This window comes from Pan troglodytes, chromosome 20, assembly GCF_028858775.2.
Source record: "Pan troglodytes isolate AG18354 chromosome 20, NHGRI_mPanTro3-v2.0_pri, whole genome shotgun sequence".
Classification (NCBI taxonomy): Eukaryota; Metazoa; Chordata; class Mammalia; order Primates; family Hominidae; genus Pan; species Pan troglodytes.
In genome coordinates, this window is record NC_072418.2 from 4,091,949 (window position 1) to 4,111,186 (window position 19,238).

The 19,238-nt window shown below is 59.0% G+C and overlaps 1 protein-coding gene across 11 annotated transcripts in view; it reads right to left on the reverse strand.

Annotated features, from left to right (window-relative positions):
* Positions 1–18,509, reverse strand: part of ATP8B3 (ATPase phospholipid transporting 8B3) — a 31,775-nt gene extending 13,266 nt beyond the window's left edge. For 4 of the 11 annotated variants that reach the window (XM_054673269.2, XM_016934608.4, XM_054673268.2 and 1 more), the window contains exons 1-18: positions 17,958–18,509; positions 17,260–17,655; positions 16,393–16,454; positions 15,421–15,512; positions 13,932–14,045; positions 12,889–12,987; positions 12,349–12,410; positions 11,818–11,890; positions 11,609–11,679; positions 11,128–11,210; positions 8,238–8,396; positions 6,873–6,961; positions 5,175–5,365; positions 4,862–5,070; positions 1,680–1,711; positions 1,416–1,584; positions 784–972; positions 582–694 (exon numbers count right to left, since the gene is read on the reverse strand). In XM_054673269.2, coding sequence (XP_054529244.1) covers positions 582–694; positions 784–972; positions 1,416–1,584; positions 1,680–1,711; positions 4,862–5,070; positions 5,175–5,365; positions 6,873–6,961; positions 8,238–8,396; positions 11,128–11,210; positions 11,609–11,679; positions 11,818–11,890; positions 12,349–12,410; positions 12,889–12,987; positions 13,932–14,045; positions 15,421–15,512; positions 16,393–16,454; positions 17,260–17,507 — 2,055 coding nt within the window. In that variant the 5' untranslated portion in view covers positions 17,508–17,655; positions 17,958–18,509. Of the gene's footprint in view, positions 1–581; positions 695–783; positions 973–1,415; positions 1,585–1,679; positions 1,712–4,861; positions 5,071–5,174; positions 5,366–6,872; positions 6,962–8,237; positions 8,397–11,127; positions 11,211–11,608; positions 11,680–11,817; positions 11,891–12,348; positions 12,411–12,888; positions 12,988–13,931; positions 14,046–15,420; positions 15,513–16,392; positions 16,455–17,259; positions 17,656–17,839 lie in introns of all 11 variants that reach the window. The other 7 variants (XM_063800450.1, XM_063800446.1, XM_063800449.1 and 4 more) reach the window with 5 other exon arrangements.
* Positions 18,510–19,238: the final 729 nt, after the last annotated feature.

Genomic DNA, 19,238 nt, shown 5'->3' on the forward strand with positions numbered 1-19,238 from the left:
GAAAAGGCAGGCTGGGCGCGATGGCTCATGCCTGTAATCCCAGCACTTTGGGAGGCCAAGAGGGGCAGATCACCTGAGGTCAGGAGTTCAAGACCAGCCTGGCCCACATGGCGAAAACCCATCTCTACTAAAAATATTAAAATTAGCTGGGTGCACTGGCGTGTGCCTGTAATTCCAGCTCCTCGGGAGGCTGAGGCAGGAGAATCACTTGAACCCAGGAGGCGGAGGTTGCAGCGAGCCAAGACTGTGCCACTGCACTCCAGCCTGGGCGACAGAGCAAGACTCTATCTCAAAGAAAAGAAAAGAAAGACAAGACAAGAAAAAGAAAAAGACGCTCTCTCTCTGGGGGCTGCACTTTGGAGTTCAGCTGCCTCCCAGCCAGTGTGTGTGTGTTTTGTGTGTTGCCGGGGGAGGGTGTTTTGTACAGTGCACAACATACCTCACTGTACATAGCCATCCCAGGTACCTGCAGCCTTCCATTTCACCGTACAGTCTCCTCCCCTGCCTCCTCTTCCTCCTGTCCCTACACACACACACACACACACACACACACACAAGCCAGCCTTCCTGCAGGGACTCACAGCCAAGGCCTCCTCTGTGGCAAATTCCATTGCCCCCTTCCTGTGCAAGCGTTCGAAGATGACCGTGTCGGCGCCCTTGGTGTACAGGCAGATGGTGCCCTCTGGCTTTCGAACTGTGGGGGAACAGGCCCTGCTGCCCACAGAGGCTCCCCGTCTGCCCGCCCCACCTTGGGGGGCCCAGGGCTCGGGTGGCGGGGCTCACCCAGCACCGACATCCGTTTGCGCATGCTGTTGAAGTCCATTATGGCCAGGACCTGGTAGACTCGCTCCTCCCCCAGCTCCATGATCGTGATGGTGTCCTGGGTGCGGGACAGGAACACGTAGCCGAAGTTCCGGGCTGCGGTGACCAGCGCCCCCTCGTCGGGGGAGGCCGCCTGGTACAACAGCTGGTCTGGTGGGGAGGGGGGCCATTTTGGGGTCACGTGGTGGAGCCCGTCTCCATCTCCACAGTGCAGGGAGGAGATGGGTATCGCCTGGGCTACACCTTTATTGATGGTGGCCGGGGACCCCCGCCTGTACAACCCAATGCATGGAGGTGAGCACTTGAGACTAGACGACCTTCCCGCTCAACAACAGATCCTCGGGCTCCGACGGCGGGCCTGGACATCCTTTAGCCCTGACGATGACACGTCCGCCCTCCCGCCACAATACTTGTCAGCACTGTCTGGGCTCCAGGCCCGGACGCCCTCGAGGTGGGGCTGGGGTCACCGGCCTCAGCGCCCCCTAAGCCAGGTGAAAGCCCTGGAAGATGGGCCGGGTGAGCTGTGGGGCTGGGGACACTGCCGTGCCCCGGGGGCTGAGCGGCCTCAGAGATGGGGAGGTGGGTGGGCGCACCTGGGCGCTCACGGGGGCTCTCCCGCACCATCACCGTGTGGCAGATGGCCAGCAGGCGCCAGAACTCCCGCACGGCCTCGTCCCCGTTGGTCCGCACGAGGTGCAGCAGGGCCGCGTTGTGGAAGAGCAGCTTCCCGTCAGAGAACTTGTTCCAGAGGTAGGGGTTCTCCTGGGGGTGGCGGGGGGCACGGGCCGGCTGTGGGCGGGCCGCTCCCCGTGCCCCGTCCCCCTCACCGTCCCGCGCTGCAGGCCAGGCAGGCTCACCTTAGGTCGGGTCGTGGCCTCTGAATCCGGCCCTGGGGAAAGACACAGCTTCATGCTTCAGCTCCCACAGGCCCCCCCATTCGGGATCCCATAGCCCCTGACCCCTAGTTTCAGGCTTCCGGGGGCCACTGGGTGCAGCCACACAAGCCAGGCCTGCGGCCCTGGAACCGACACCCCGAGCAATCTTGGGGCGAAAGCTGACCTCAGTTTCCACCACCTGCAGAAAGCCGGGAAGAGGGGAGCACACCCTGCCTGTCTCCCAGGGACCCCAAAAGGACAGCCTGGCGCGGGATGTGGCCCCGTCCCGTCTCCCAGGGACCCCAAAAGGACAGCCTGGAGCGGGATGCGGCCCCGTCCCGTCTCCCAGGGACCCCAAAAGGACAGCCTGGCGCGGGATGTGGCCCCGTCCCGTCTCCCAGGGACCCCAAAAGGACAGCCTGGAGCGGGATGTGGCCCCGTCCCGTCTCCCAGGGACCCCAAAAGGACAGCCTGGCGCGGGATGTGGCCCCGTCCCGTCTCCCAGGGACCCCAAAAGGACAGCCTGGAGCGGGATGTGGCCCCGTCCCGTCTCCCAGGGACCCCAAAAGGACAGCCTGGCGCGGGATGTGGCCCCGTCCCGTCTCCCAGGGACCCCAAAAGGACAGCCTGGAGCGGGATGCAGCCCCATCCGTGGGACACACTTTGTTTCCTCCTCCTGGGGTTTTTGTTCTTTTTTATTTTTATTTATTTATTTATTTATTTTTATTTTTGAGACAGAGTCCTGCTCTGTCGCCCAGACTGGAGTGCAGTGGCACAAGCTCAGCTCACTGCAACCTCAGCCTCCTGGGTTCAAGTGATTCTCCTGTCTCAGCCTCCCGAGTAGCTGGGATTACAGGCTCATGTCACCACGCCTGGCTCATTTTTATATTTTTAGTAGAGATGGGGTTTCACCATGTTGGCCAGGCTGGTCTCAAACTCCTGACCTCCAGTGATCCGCCCGCCTCAGCCTCCCAAAGTGCTGGGATTACAGGCGTAGCCACCGCACCCAGCCACTTTTTATGCTTTATTGTTCTTAGAGATGGGGTCCTACTCTGTGGCCCAGGCTGGAGTGCAGTGGTGCGATCATAGCTCACTGCAGCCTCAACCTCCCGGGCTCAAGACATCTTCCCTCTTCAGCCTTCCAAGTTGCTGGGGCAACAGGTGCATGCCACCCCTTTGTGGTGTCTTTTGTGTGTGCGTGTGTGATGGAGTCTCTCTCTATCACCCAGGCTGCTGGAGTGCAGTGGCATGACCTTGGCTCACTGCAGCCTCCACCTCTGGGTTCAAGCAGTTCTCCTGCCTCAGCCTCCTGAGTAGCTGGGACTACAGGTGTGTGCCACCATGCCTGGCTAATTTTTGTATTTTTAGTAGAGACGGGGTTTCGTCATGTTGGCCAGGCTGCTCTCGAACTCCTGACCTCAGGTGATCCACCCGCCTCAACCTCGGGCCCATTTTTCTATAGCTGAACTTGAACCATTTCTTGGGGACTTCTCACTGCACTAAATTATGACCCAGTCCAAACCACGTGCCCTGGTTATAAATTAGACCCGGGGCTGTCAAACTACACCCCACCACATCATCAATTTTTTTACGGCCTGCGAGCTGAGAATTGTTTTTGGATTTTTAGTGGTCAGAAAAAAAATGACTAGAATAATACTAATACTGTTTTGTGGCCGGGCGCAGTGGCTCACGCCTGTAATCCCAGCACTTTGGGAGGCTAAGGCAGGCAGATCACGAGGTCAGGAGATCAAGACCATCCTGGCTAACACGGTGAAACCCTGTCTCTACTAAAAGTACAAAAAATTAGCCGGGCGTGGTGGCGGGCACCTGTAGTCCCAGCTACTCGGGAGGCTGAGGCAGGAGAATGGCGTGAACCCGGGAGGTGGAGCTTGCAGTGAGCTGAGATCGCGCCACTGCACTCTAGCCTGGGCGACAGAGCGAGACTCTGTCTCAAAAAAAAAAAACAAAAAACAAACAAACAAACAAAACTATTTTATTTTGTGATCTGAGAAATACTCAGCAATTCGAATTTCAGCATCCACAAATAAAGGCTTGTGAAAGTCAAAAGAAGAGCAGCGGCCGGGTGTGGTGGCTCACATCTGTAATTCCAGTGCTTTGAGAAGCGGAGGCAGGCGGATCGCTTAAGCCCAGGAGTTCAAGACCAGCCTGGGCAACATAGGGATACCCTGTCTTGACAAAAAATACAAAAATAAGCTGGGTAAGGTGGCACTCTCCTGTAGTCCCGGCTACTTGGGAAGCTGAAGTGGGAGGATTGCTTGAACCCAGGAATTCGAGGCTGCAATAAGCTATGATTGCACCACTGCATTCCAGCCTGGGCAGCAGAGCAAGACCCCATCTCAAAAAATAAATAAATACACACTGTTTAAAAGTTTGGCTAGGTGTGGTGGCTCATGCCTGCAATGCCAATATTTTGGAGGCTGAGGCAGGTGGATCACCTGAAGTCAGGAGTTCGAGACCAGCCTGGGAAACAGGGTGAAACCCCGTCTCTACTGAAAAAAAAAAATACAAAAATTAGCCAGGCGGGGTGGCACGCAACTGTAATCCCAGCTACTTGGGAGGCTGAGGCAGGAGAATCAACCCAGGAGGCAGAGGTTTCAGTGAGCCGAGATCGCACCACTGCACTCCAGCCTGGGCAACGAGAGCAAAACTCCGTCTCAGAGAGAAAAAAAAAAAAAAAGTCGGCCGGGCGTGGTGGCTCACGCCTGTAATCCCAGCACTTTGGGAGGCCGAGGCAGGTGGATCGCCGGAGGCCAGGAGTTCGAGACCAGCATGGCCAACATGGTGAAACCCCATCTCTGCTAAAAATACAAAAAAATTAGGTGTGGTGGCAGGTGCCTATAATCCCAGCTACTCGGGAGGCTGAGCCAGGAGAATCGCTTGAACCTGGGAGGTGGAGATTGCAGTGAGCCAAGATTGCACCACTGCATTCCTGCCTGGGTAGACAGAGTGAGACTCTGCCTCAAAAAAAAAAAAAAAGTTTCCTGGCCCCCTCCAAAGGAAACCAGGCCATCTGGCTATGGTTCCCTGGTTCAGATTCGGGCAGGGGTGCTGGGCATGAGGCCAGACGTGGCTCTGGTCCTCAGGCACCCTGAGCCCCTTGAAGATCGAGGACCCAGCTGGGAGCTCAGGTGTCGGGGCCACACCGTAGACGCGGCCGTTGATGCAGCACTTGTTGAAGGTCAAGATGTTCTGCGTGAGCGTGCCCGTCTTGTCCGAGAAGATGTATTCCACCTGGCCCAGGTGGTCGTTGAGGCTGGTGCTCCGGGCCTTGGCAGGCACGTCCTGCGGCTTGTAGTACATCTGCAAGTCCCAGTCGATGAAGACGCTGTTCCCCAGGTAGATGAACTCGGACCTGCAGAGGCACTCGGGGTCACGGTCAGCCCCGCCTGCTGTGTGCCATCCCCCATGCCTCCCCGTTCCGCGTTTGCACCGGGGACGCGGCCGGCGGGGACTCACAGGATGAACATGGACATCGGGATGGTGACGCTGAGCAGGATGAGGAAGCTCCAAAAGACGAAGAAGGACTCTGCGGCCACGCTGCTCCCATGCACCCCCGAGAGGTAGTAGTGGTGGTCTTTGAATTCTTTGACCGAGAAACCGAAGCCGAAGGCCAACACCAGGCAGACAAGCACCACGGAGATGAAGATCTGGAAGGCAGACGCGACAGGGTGGGTGAGGGGGGCGGGGGTCCCCCACTCTGCCATCAGGATGGGGTAAACACAAAGATAAGGCTGGGGCTGGGCACAGTGGCTCACGCCTGTAATCTCAGCACTTCAGGAGGCTAAGGCAGGCAGATGGCTTGACGTCAGGAGTTCAAGACCAGCCTGGGCGACAAAGTGAGACCTCATCTCGACGAAAAACTTGAAAAATAAATTAGTCAGGCATGGTGGCGCACACCCGTAGTCTCAGCTGCTCAGTAGGCTGAGGCTGAGGATCGCTTGAGCCCAGGAGGCTGCAGTGAGATATCATGGCGCCACTGCACTCCATCCTGGGCAATAGAGTGAGATAGAAAAACATTTTTTTTTAATTTTTTTTTTTTTTTTTGAGACAGAGTCTCGCTCTCACTCCCAGGCTGGAGTGCAGTGGCGCGATCTTGGCTCACAGCAAGCTCCGCCTCCCGAGTTCATGCCATTCTCCTGCTTCAGCATCCCGAGTAGCTGGGACTACAGGCGCCCGCCACCACGCCCGGCTAATTTTTTGTATTTTTAGTAGAGACGGGGTTTCACCATGTTAGCCAGGATGGTCTCGATCTCCTGACCTCGTGATCCACCCGCCTCGGCCTCCCAAAGTGCTGGGATTACAGGTGTGAGCCACTGCACCCAGCCAAAAAACATTTATTTATTTTTATTTTTATTTATTTATTTATTGAGACAGAGTCTTGCTCAGTTGTCCAGGCTGGAGTGCAGTGGTGCAATCTCAGCTCACTGCAACCTCCACCTCCAGGGTTCAAGCGATTCTCCTGCCTCAGCCTCCCAAGTAGCTGGGATTACAGGTGTGAGCCACCACGCCCAGCTAATTTTCGATTTTCTGTAGAGACGGGGTTTCACCATGTTGTTCAGGCTGGTCTCGAACTCCCAACCTCAGGTGATTCACCCACCTCGGCCCCAGAACGTGCTGGGATTACAGGCATGAGCCATCTCACCCAGCCTAAAAATATATTTATTTTGGCCAGGCACGGTGGCTCATGCCTGTAATCCTAGCACTTTGGGAGGCTGAGGAGGGCGGATTGCTTGAGCTCAGGAGTTCGAGACCAGCCTGGGCAACATGGTAAAACTCCGTCTCTACTAAAATACAAAAAAATTAGCCAGGCGTGGCGGCGTGCACCTATAGTCCCAGCTACTCGAGAGGCTGAGGCAGGAGACTTGCTTGAACCCGGGAGGCAGAGGTTGCAGTGAGCCAAGATCACGCCACTGCACTCCGGCCTGGTGACAGAGCGAGACTCCATCTCTAAAAAATAAATAAATACATAATTATTATTATTTTATAAAACTTTTTTAAAAAATTACTTTAATGAAAAATTTTCTGGCCCAAAGACCTGCCCACAGGATCAGGCCGCACATTTTGCAGAAGAAGGAAACTGAGGCCTGGAAGATGACATCCCTGACCCTGCACTCCTCTGTGTTCCTGGGGCAGGGGCACTTGTTGGCAGCTCACCACAACCACCAGCTTGTTCATCAGGAGGTCCAGCTTGGTTCTCTTCAAATGGATCTTGCCACAGTTCTTCATAATTTTTGTGTCAAAACCTGCAAACATGTATCCATCTATCCACCCACCCACCCACCCATCCACCCCTCAGCCACCCATCCACCCACCCATCCACCCCTCAGCCACCCATCCACCCACCCATCCACCCCTCACCCACCCATCCACCCACCCATCCACCCCTCACCCACCCATCCACCCACCCATCCACCCCTCACCCACCCATCACTCACCCATCCACCCACCCCCCCACTCATCCACCCACCTACCCATCCACCCCTCACCCACCCATCACTCACCCATCCACCCACCCCCCCACTCATCCACCCACCTACCCATCCACCCATCACTCACCCATCCACCCACCCCCCCACTCATCCACCCACCTACCCATCCACCCATCACTCACCCATCCACGCACCCCCCGCACTCATCCACCCACCCACCCATCCACCCATCACCCACTCATCCACCCACCCACCCAACACTCACCCATCCACCCACCCACCCATCCACCCCTCACCCACCCATCACTCACCCATCCACCCACCCCCCCACTCATCCACCCACCCACCCACCCATCCCCACATCCACCCACCCACCCACCCATCCCCACATCCATCCACCCACCCACCCATCCCCATATCCATCCACCCACCCATCCCCATATCCATCCACCCACCCATCTGCCCATCTATTTGTCTATCCATCCATGCACTCATCCTCTCACACATCCATCCACCCACCTACCCACCCACCCATCCCCATATCCATCCACCCACCCACCCATCCCCATATCCATCCACCCACCCACCTGCCCATCTATTTGTCTATCCATCCATGCACTCATCCTCTCACACATCCATCCACCCACCCACCCATCCACCCATCCCCATATCCATCCACCCATCCACCCATCCCCACATCCATCCATCCACCCACCCATCACCCACTCACTCATCCACCCACCCACCCACCCATCCCCACATCCATCCATCCACCCACCCATCCCCACATCCACCCACCAACCCACCCATCCCCATATCCATCCACCCATCCACCCATCACCCACTCACTCACTCATCCTCCCACCCACCCATCACTCACCCATCCACCCACCCCCCCACTCATCCACCCACCCACCCACCCATCCCCACATCCATCCACCCACCCACCTGCCCATCTATTTGTCTATCCATCCATGCACTCATCCTCTCACACATCCATCCACCCACCTACCCACCCACCCATCCCCACATCCATCTACCACGCTCCCATCAGTACAGCTCCCACTCCAGGACCCTGGAGCAGCCGTACCAGCATAAATGACCAGCCCATAGCAGGTGTCTGTGTTGCGAATCCTGCAGCCTCGGAGGAGGAGGTTGCCAATGTCCAGGGAGTATTTCTTGTCATTCCATTCCAGGCACCCCACGAAGTGGTGCATCCGACTGTTAGGCGCCTCACACGTCACTGTGCCTGTGGGCGGCCAGGTGGTCAGTGGGTCAGTGGGCTCAGGCCCTCCTCCCCAGGTTCCCTGCACTGGGTGCAGGTGAGAACATTCCGGCCACCCTCACGAGCCCCTCTGTGCCCCAAACTTGCCCTATGGCGCCCCAGCACTGGGCTGCCTCAGGAAGGCTCCAAAGCCTTCCTGTCCCCACCTGGCCTCAGGGACTTTGGGCAGGCTGTTCCTTCCACGGGGACTCACACTTCCCTGATCCTCCAGCCAGATCAGCCCCTCCTAGCTCCTAGCTCCCTCTCTCGTGGTTCTGATCCCAGCATGTGACGAGACATTTATGTGTGCAAAGCTATTATTAATGTCTGTGAACTCCATGAGAATTGGTGCCAGCCTCATCTCGGCCACACTCTGACCCCAGGGCACGGCCCAGCACCTGCATGCAGTAGGTGCTCAATAAATGTGTCAAGAGGGAAGAGGAGAAGGGACACCTGATCGATGAGCCTCCTTTTGGGTGCCAGAGCCTGTCCACCACCACCACCAGCCCCCCATTCACCAACACCCTGCAATGGCCTCACTTCATTGGAGAACTGCACAGACTGGCCCGGGGCAGCATTCAGTGTGGGTTAAAATGACAATGGGTCATGGTTGGGACCCCAGAAGAGAGACGGGCCACAGGGTTCCTGAAGGGTCCTCACCTGCCTCCCCATCGCGTCTTAGGGATGGGGAGCCTGACTGCATCCTGGATGTAGGAATCGGAGACGCTCATGGTGGGATGGCCAGAGGGCAGAGAACCACAGGGCAAGCCCACACCTCAGGCCACCTCTCTGAACCTCAGTGTCTTCCTCTGAAAAATGGGTCTATGCCCAGTGAGAATGCTGGGGCAGATGGACGAGGCCAGGGCCCACAAAAGCCTCCTTGCTCCGCCCGGGAGGAAATGCTAGAGGAAGAGTTGCTGCCTGTCTATGATTCTGTGTCCCAGTGGTGTTAAAGAAGGAAGCCGGCCGGGTGCGGTGGCTATGCCTGTCATCCCAGCAATTTCAGAGGCCGAGGCGGGTGGATCACCTGAGGTCAGGAGTTCGAGACCAGCCTCACCAACATGGTGAAACCCCGTCTCTACTGAAAATACAAAATTAGCTGGGCGTGGTGGCGGGCGCCTGGGATCCCAGCTGCTCGGGAGGCTGAGGCAGGAGAATCGCTTGAACCCGGGAGGCGGAGGTTGCCGTGAACCAAGATCGCGCCACTGCACTCCAGCCTGGGCAACAAGAGCGAGACTCTGTCTCAAAAAAAAAAAAAAGAAAGGAACCTTTAGCCAAGTTCTGGGACTGTCAGGGAAATTAGAGAGGATGGGTGTGGCCCCCTCCACCAGGGCTAAGCCTTTCCCCAGATATCACAGACAGATGGGGAAAACCTCTTTGGGTGTCAGGAGCAAGGAAAAGATTCTGTCCTCAAACCAATTAGAGTGACTCTCCTTCACAATAAGATAAGAAAACCAAACAAAACTGTACCCCCAGACTGGGCTGCAGCAAAGAGTAACTGTTTCCACATCACGTGTGAAACATCTCCAGGTGGAAAATAAGAAACCGTCAAGCAGGCCGGGTGTGGTGGCTCACACCTGTCACCCCAGAACTTTGTGAGGCCAAGGTGGGTGGATCACCTGAGGTGAGGAGTTCGAGACCAGCCTGACCAATATGATGAAACCCCGTCTCGGCCGGGTGCGGTGGCTCACGCCTGTAATCCCAACACTTTGGGAAGCCGAGGCGGGTGGATCACAAGGTCAGGAGATCGAGACCATCCTGGCTAACACGGTGAAACCCTGTCTCTTCTAAAAATACAAAAAATTAGCCAGCCTGGTGGTGGGCGCCTGTAGTCCCAGCTACTCGGAAGGCTGAGGCAGGAGAATGGCGTGAACCCAGGAGGCGGAGCTCACAGTGAGCCGAGATTGCGCCACTGCACTCCAGCCTGGGCAACAGAGCGAGACTCCGTCTCAAAAAAAAAAAGAAAAAAGAAACCCCGTCTCTATTAAAAATACAAAAATTAGCTGGGAGTGGTGGCGCGCACCTGTAATCCCAGCTACTCAGGAGGCTGAGGCAGGAGAAACGCTTGAACCTGGGAGGCAGAGGTTGCAGTGAGCCAAGATCGCACCACTGCACTCCAGCCTGGGAGACAAGAGCGAAACTCCGTCTCAAAAAAAGAAAAAGAAAAAGAAACAGCCAAGCATTGGAGGTGTCAGCACTCTGTTCTCAGAGGCCTTCCCACCACAGGAATTGCCAGCCCATGCACACAGGTGCCTTTTCAATGAAACAACCAAACGTGACTGTGTTATCGTTAAATTTTACACTTAATAGAATGTAGCACTTTATTTTTGGTTTTGACACAGGGGTCTCACTCTGTTGCCCAGGCTGAGTGCAGTGATGTGATCACAGCTCACTGCAGCCTCAGCCTCCCTGAGCTCAAGCGAGCCTCCCACCTCAGCCTCCCAAGTAGCTGGGACCACCGGCACGTGCCACCACGCCCAGCTACTTGTTTTATTTTTGGAGAGATGGGATCTCGTTATGTTGTCCAGGCTGGTCTTGAATTCCTGGGCTGAAGTGATTCTCCTGCCTCAGCCTCCCACAGTGCTGGGATTCCAGGCGTGAGCCACTGGGCCTGGCCAGCACCTTCTTTCTAAAACAGTAATAACAACAACAAAATACCCTAACTTTTAACTTTTACAGGTTCAAGGGACGTGACTCCCTGCTCAACGCCTCTCACCTTGAAAGGACGCCATCTTCTTTATAGTGGCCAGTTCTTTGTGGGTGACCATCAGGGCCTGTCTGAACTTCAAGTTGGTCTCCCTGGTGACGAGGAGAGGAGGGAGGTGAAAGTGGAGTTGACCCCTTCTGGAGTCACTCAAACGTTTTCACTGAGCACCTACTAGTTCGCCAGCTGCCAGTCGGATGGCTGAGGCCCAGAGAGGGAGAAGGCCTTGCCCAAGGCCACACAGCACATTTGCAAAGTGCTGAGGCCAGGGCCTAGGGCCTCCTGCCCGTATGCACACAATGGAAACAATGGGGAGGGTAGGCGTCTTCCTCCCCTCAGTGCCTGGCAGCACCCACGCCCCAGACACTCATGGGGTGAGTGACCAAAGTCTCTGAGCGACCTTGGCTGGCCGCCTCCTTGGTGACTGGGGAAGGGGGCTCCTCCAGGCCATGCTCCCCACCCCCCAGGGTCCCCAGCGATGCCAGCTCCTCACCCGTCAATGTCCACCGTCTCCACATAGCACAGGCTGCTGGGCTCCGTGCTGGCCAGCAAGAGCATGTCGGCCTGGGGTGGAGTGGGGGGCAGCGTTGCAAGAGGGGATGCAAGACAAATTGGGGGCGCGGCAGCCCTCCCCACCCTGGGAGGGGTGCTCTCGGTGAGGGGGCGCGTGGTTCTGGGACCTCGGGGTCAACCCCAGCTCACTGGGACGATGTTGTCCTTGCGGAGACAGACCACATCCCCCACGCACAGATCCTGCCATTTCTTCTCCTTGAAGCTGCGGGGAGAGGGGGTTGTGAAGGAGGCCCCTCCCTCTGCCGACCCTCCCCACACCGGGAGACCAGAGGCACGGGATGACGGGGGGCCCGCAGCTGCAGTCCCCACCTCCGGGCCTTTGCCCCCTCAGGAAGCCTTCCCCGGGCTCCCACCCCACTCCCCGCGGGTCCACACTCCCACCCAGTGACCTCCAGGGTCCTGCACCCATGTCCTCTTCAGACTTTCCTTGTCCTCCCCATCGCCCGAGCCCTAAGCTCCGCAAGGGTTCGCCATCAGGGCCTCGGCCTCTGTCCTCATCCCGGCCAAACGCCTAATGAATGCAGGCCCGGTTCCTGTCGGACTCAACCAGCCGGGAGATCGGGGAGCACGGAAGGTGATGGACACTTGCTGAGGCCGATGACCCTGCTGGGCTGGAGCCCCCATGTCCCCGCGGATCCCCAGCTGCAGCCCCAGCCTCACCTCTTCCCCATCAGAATCTGGCAGGGTCTGTTGTTGATGGCTCTGTCACTCTTGTGTCTCCCCTGGGCCAGGAGGGAAAGGATCAGAGAGACCATCCAGCCTCTCCTGCCCCCTCCCAGGCCGCTGCCGCGCCACAGCCCAGCAGTGGCCGCCCGCAACACGGGGTCCCTGTCCGCTGGCCCCACGCCACGTTGCGTCTGCTCAGGGATCCCGGACGTGGGGGCCACTGGACCCACTGCTATTGGCGGGGAGAAGACAGGCGTGCTGCCCACCACCTAGTGTGCCTGCCAGACCACCCCCCCACCAAAGCTCAATGGCCCCAAAACCACGCACCGACAGAGCCAACGCCACCAGCGGCACCTGCCCAATGTGGGTGCTAGCGGATAAGGACAATGTAGCCCCAGCAGCTGAGGCTCCCAGGCCCACGTTCCCCTAATGCTCCAGGAAGCCCAGCCCTCCTCCCACTCTCACCCAGGGATCAAGAGACCCCCCTACCGGCCCCGCTCCCTCCCCCAGGCAGCTGCATCCAACAGCACTCACCATGTCGTCCAGCAGGTCCCGGGTGGCACGGATGAAGAGGAGGCAGACCATAGGGGTACTGAGCGAGCACCAGGGCAGCGTGGAGATGTCGGGAATGCTCTGACGTGAGGGGGCCACAGGAAGGGTCACACCAGCCCACTCCCCCGTCCCCTGCCCTTCCACCGAGCCGACCTAGCCCCACACTCGACACCACGTGACACATCTGCTGGCCACCTTGACCGGGATCCAGCCATCTCCCGCAACCCCCAGCCCTCGGGACAAACCCCCCGGCATCCCTCCACCTGCCTGGAACTTCTCCCACACGCCTCGTCTCCCCAGCAAACTCCCCTTCTCCCGTCCAAGCCCAGCTCCCACGGTGCCTTCTCCAGGGAGCCTCCCCCAGCCCCAAGCTTGGCCGCCACTGCTCCCCCTCCCTCCCGTGTCCCTGCTTCCCCAGGTCACCCTGCAGGTGTGAGCTCCACCACCCCCCACCCTGGCACCCGGCCAGTGGCCTGCACACAGTAGGTACTCCATTAATGCTGAATGACTCGATGGACGAAAGGAGGACCTCTCCATCCAGAACAGAAATGAGATGTTGGGTGAGAGTGGGTGCTCTGAAAGCAGCGCCCCCGGCCGGATGCCGGCCCCACGCTGGCCTGGACCACCCAGGTACCAGGAAGTGGCTCCGCAGGTCCTGAGAGCATGCTCTGGGCTCCTCCTTCCCCCTCGCCTCTGAGGTCGGCTAGGAGGGCGGGGGCCAGGGGAGCTGCGTGGCCAAGGCCGTTTAGGCTGGGGAACAGCTATGCCTCCCGATGCCCAGCCCTGCCCAGCAGGAACCAGCGGGGCGTGGAGAGGGTGCCGTCATCAGACCTGGAGGGTGCATCCATCCACCTTCGTCATTCAACACGTATTGAGTGCCAGGCCCTGGGCAGGGTAGTAGGGACTCAGCGCTGAGGGTCCCAGTCCATGGGGAGTGGGACGTGAACCCACCCATCACACAGACAAACACATCGATGCTGCCAGGTGGCTTGGGGGGACTTCCTGGAGGAGGCAACGCGCCTCACCTGCAGGATGATGATGAGGAGGAAGAACAGGTTGGACACGCGGTGGAACTGCTCGTACAGGTTCAGCGGCAGGAACGAGAAGAAGTTGTACTTGGCCGTGCGGATGACGTTGGTCTGGAACGAGAGCCGCGGGCTGCCTGGCAGGGGGGTGCCGTCCAGGCCAGGGGATGGGGATGCCCGAGGCCAGACCTGCCTCACTTGGCCTCGCCCAGCATCCTCTGGGCTATGGGACACCATTCATTAAGCATCTACTGAGCCAGCAGTTACTGAGCACCTGCTGAATGCAAGGCCTCAGGGCAGCATTTACTGAGCACCTGCTGAATGCAAGGCCTCAGGGCAGCATTTACTGAGCACCTGCTGAATGCAAGGCCTCAGGGCAGCATTTACTGAGCACCTGCTGAATGCAAGGCCTCAGGGCAGCATTTACTGAGCACCTGCTGAATGCAAGGCCTCAGGCCAGCATTTACTGAGCACCTGCTCAGTAATGTAAAAGCCCGGAGCCAGCATTAATCAAGCTTCTACTGAGTGCAAAGACTCATGGAGCTGTGACCAGCATTTCCCAAAGCAAGACACCCAAGAGGATTTCAGGTAGGGCCGCGATGGACACATTGTACTTTCAGGTTGGGTATTAACTGACCCTCACGTGCACTGGGACAGGGCAAATGAGACACACAGAACTCTTGTGCCAAACCAGTGATTTGGTTAGGACGGGCGGTTCGGTCCTCGAGATGAAAATAAAAATATCGGCCAGACATGGTGGCTCACCCCTGTAATCCCAGCATTTCGGGAGGTCAAGGTGGGTGGATCACTTGAGGTCAGGAGTTCCAGACCAGCCTGGCCAACATGACAAAGCCCCATCTCTAATAAAGATGCAAAAAATTAGCCGGGCGTGGTGGTGGGTGCCTGTAATCCCAGCTACTTGGGAGTCTCAGGCAGGAGAATCACTTGAACCCGGGAGGCGGAGGTTGCAGTGAGCCGAGATCTCGCCACTGCATTCCAGCCTGGGCGACAGAGCGAGACTCCATCTTAAAACAAAACAGAAAAAAGAAAAAAGAGGCTGGGCGCAGTGGCTTACGCCTGTAATCCCAGCACTTTGGGAGGCCGAGGTGGGTGGATCACCTGAGATCAGGAGTTCGAGACCAGCCTGGCCAACATGGTGAAACTGTCTCTACTAAAAATACAAAAATTAGTCAGGCGTGGTGGTGCATGCCTGTAATCCCAGCTACTTGGGAGGCTGAGGCAGGAGAATTGTTTGAACCCCGGAGGTGGAGGTTGCAGTGAGCCGAGATGTCGCCACTGCACTCCAGCCTGGGCAACAGAGGGAGACTCTGTCTCAAAAAAAAAAAAGAAAAAGAAAAAGAAAACCAAAAAAAGAAAACTATCGAGCAAATACAAGCAGAGGCAGGACTCAGGAGGAGCAAAAAATAGATTCCCCGAGGGTACCACGGCAGCTCCTCTGGGGCGGGGAGGCGCGGGAGGGGCCGCCCACCTTGTATTTCTTCCTCTGCCAGCACAGGATCACCTTCTCCTTGAACTGCCCGTTGTAGGCGCGGTTGTTGGCCTGGACCTTCCAGGTGAATGCTGCAGCAAGAGAGCCGGGCGTCGCTGGAGCTCGAGGCCCAGGACAAACACCCCTAATGACCGCCCGGAGGAGGGCTAATGGGGCCCGTGGGACCCAGGCACCGGGGAGGCCCGAGATGTCGGAGCCCGTAAACAGACAGTCGGGCAGCAGGCACCACCTGGGGACCTACCAGACCCCTGCCCATAGTTGGCGCCGGCACAAGTGGATTCCGAGAGTGGCCACCCACACCCCCCAGCCAGGGGCCTGTCCTGAGATGCAGAGAACAGGCCCTGGGAGACCGTTCAGGCCTATACATTTTACAGAGGGGGGTAAACTGAGGCTCGGTGATGGGCTCTTGGGTGTCCAAGGCCATACATCCAGCTGGCGGCCCAGATCTTTCTGGGCATGCAGCCCCCAAATCCTGAGCCAAATCCCCCAAACCCAGTCAGTACTAGGGCTGGAGACTACTAGAAACCAAATGAGAATCCTAGGCAAGGCCTGACGTGCAGATCTGGGGGCCCCAGCCCGTCTCAGCCTCAGCCCTGCACTTTTTTCTTTTTTTTGAGATGGAGTCTCGCTCTGTCACCCAGGCTGGAGTGCAGTAGCACAATCGCGGCTCACTGCAACCTCCACCTCCTGGGTTCAAGTGATTCTCCTGTCTCAGCCTCCCAAGTAGCTGGAATTACAGGCATACGCCACCACGCCCAGCTAATCTTCGTACTTTTAGTAGAAACGGGGTTTCTCCATGTTGCCCAGGCTCTCGAACCCCTGACCTCAAGTGATCCACCCGCCTCAGCCTCCCAAAGTGCCGGGATTACAGGCGAGAGCCACCGCGCCTGGCCAGCCCTGAACCTCATAATCCCTCCCACCTGCACCGCCCCCTCCGCCCAGGATCAGCACCTGAGTTCCTGTCCTCATCTTGGAGATCTTCTCTCTGGCCGAGGCTGCCCATGCTGGTGGGGCTGTGGGAGAGAAGGGCCCCGGGTCACAGCAGTGATCCCAGCCCTTGCTGGGCACCACTCGGTCTTCAAGGAGCTCACAGCCTAGGGGCCGACCCTCTCAAATGCCACCTCCCACACTCATCTGCAGCCTCCCCCCCAGGCTCTGAATGTCCAGCCATAGGCTGTGTGTCTTGCCTTGGACATCCTGAGACTCAGAGGACCCCAAGATGATCCTCAAACCTGCAACAGCCCATCTGCCAGTGTCCCCCGTCAGCCACCCTGGTCGCCTCCCGCCAGTACAGCCTAGAAGGACTCTACCGCCAGCCATGCCAGCCTCTGGCCATGCCAGCCTCCGGCCACTGCTCCCCACACCTCGCTTTTCCTGAAAGGACCACTCTCACCTCCTCCTGGTTTCACTGACGGCCTCCTGCCCCTCTCCCCATGTGGCACCAGCTTAGGGGCTCAGTCGTCTGTTCACTGACTGAATGGGACCCCCGGGCTATATGTTATATCTCAAAACACAGCATGAGGGTCAGGCATGGCCACTCCCCTCCTCACCCCCCCAGGCTGGGCAGCAAACTCTGATGGGGGCGATGGAGGCAGACGGACATCGTCAGAAGATCCTGGAATCTTCTCCACTAGCAGGTTCAGGAATGTGGGTCTGGCTCTAGCCCTGCACCGGGGGCCCTGGTTTGGCCCCCTATGAGGATGGGCAAACCACCCCTAGACGCCAGCAACTGGCCCCCCACCTGCCAGCTCTCTAGCAGTGCCCTCCCCGCCAAGCCCCTGCCCCTGTGTTCCGGCCACCCGATACACCCGTCCTCACCCTTCTGGTCTCCATTCATACTTCCTAGCCCGGCCAGGCTGGGCCTTGTGCCTCCTCTCGGGTGCCCCTCTGCCTGGGGAGTCTCCCATCCCAGCTCTGATCACCGTCTCACCTCCGCGGATGCCAGCAGGACCTGAGCCTTCCTGAGTCACGTCTGAGTCACCCGTGTCCCCAGGTCCTGGTGGGGCAGGGCTTGGCTCAGGGCCAGCTCTGGTGCTCCTGGGAGTCTGAGCGGGGCCAGTGCCCATTCACCGCATGAGGAAAAGGGAGGTTCAGGGCGAAGAGGGGTTTAGGCTGTGGGACGGGGGAGAGGTGGGGGAGACCCCCGTGGGGGCAGACTGGGGATTGGAGAGCTGGAGAGAATGCTCAAATGGCCAGAATCCACTCGAAGTGTATCTGGGGGGCAGAAACAGACACGGACACAGCGCTGGCTTCCTGCCCCCTCACTAACTGGGATGCCCCATTACTCGGAAGCCCCCCACCCCGTCTTCCCGCAGCCGCAGAGGTACAGGACCGCCCTGGACAGGGCTCCAGAGTCCAGGGCTGTCTGCACCCGCCCCGGGGCCCCGACCGCGCGAACCTCTAGGGGCGCGCTCTCCACCCCCGCCGCCACGACCCCAGCTCTCAGCCTGGGTGGAGCCCAGAGAGGGTGCGCGGGCTCCCGGGGACGCACAGCAGTGGGAGCACCCGCCGCTCACCGGCGCAGGAGAGGCAGGGAGGGGCAGGCCGCGGGCGTCCAGGGCGGCGGACGTGGTGGAACCGTTAGCCCGGTGCCAACGGCCCTGAAACGGGGGGCGGGGTCTCGGGGCGGGGCCTCGGGGCCCGGCCAAGGCGAAGGTGGAGCCAGTTCGGAGCCCGGAAGGGGGCCGAGGGCGGGGCCTGGAGGGGTGGGTGGGGCCAAGGCGAAGAAGAGGCGGGGCCTCGAGGGTGGGGCCGAGCGGAGCACGGCCGAGCAGGATCGGGGCCAAGCCCCAGGGACGTGGTCACGGCAGAAGGGCGGGGCCTCGCAGAGCCTCGCAGAACAGGCGAGGATAGAAGACGCTCGGGAGCAGTGCCTGGGTCTGGGGAGGGGCCGGGACTTTTGGGAAGGGACTAGAAGGAAGGCGAGGCCGAGCGGGGTCTCGCTGAGCAAAGTCAGAGTAGGGGCGGGGCCAGGACTCAGGGGCTTGGCCAGAGCGGGAAGCGGGGTTGAGCATGGCCTTGCGGAGCAGTGTTATGGTAGGGGCGGGGCTGGGATCCGGAGCCGTTACAAAGGAGGAAGGCGGGGCCGAACGGGGGTGTCGCTGAGCAGAGTCAGAGTAGGGGCGGGGCCAGGACCCGGAGCGTGGCCAAAGAGGGAGGCGGGGCTGAGCATGGCCTTGCAAAGCAGGGTCAAGGTAGGGGCGGGGCTGGGATCGGGGGCGTGACAAACGAGGAAGGCGGGGCCGCGCAGAGCAGGGTCAGGGTAGGAGGGCGCTCAGGGTGGGTCCAGGACAGAAGGCAGGGCCTTGGGAGGGCCTTAGGGAGCAGTGCCAGTGCAGGGGCGGAGCCTGAAAGGGAAGAGGGTGTCAGGGCAGGGCCGGGCCGGGCTTGGTCAGGGAGCAGAAAGAACCTGCACCGCAGGGCGGGGTTGGAAGGGTTCTTGGAAAGGTGGGCCTGGGTCAGGTCGGAATGGGCCTTGCAGACCTGACGGGGCTGAGGCTGGTGCGGCCAGCGTGGCAGAGTGCAGGAGGAAGGACCACAGGTAACGGCGGTTATGTAAGTCAAGTCTGATCCGTGTCCTGGGTTCGTTCATTCATCCCATACACGTTCAACGAGCGCCTCCTAGGCGCAGATGCAGGGCTGAGCACCAGGCTGGGGAGAGGCGGTTATAGCCATTGAGACCACCCTAAGGCCAAGAGGAAGCCCGCAGGGTTCTTTCCAGCAGGTGGCAGGGGCTCAGGGATCCTTACTGAAGAAGTGGCAGGGGTGAGTTCAGCGACGAGGCTAGGGCGGGTCCA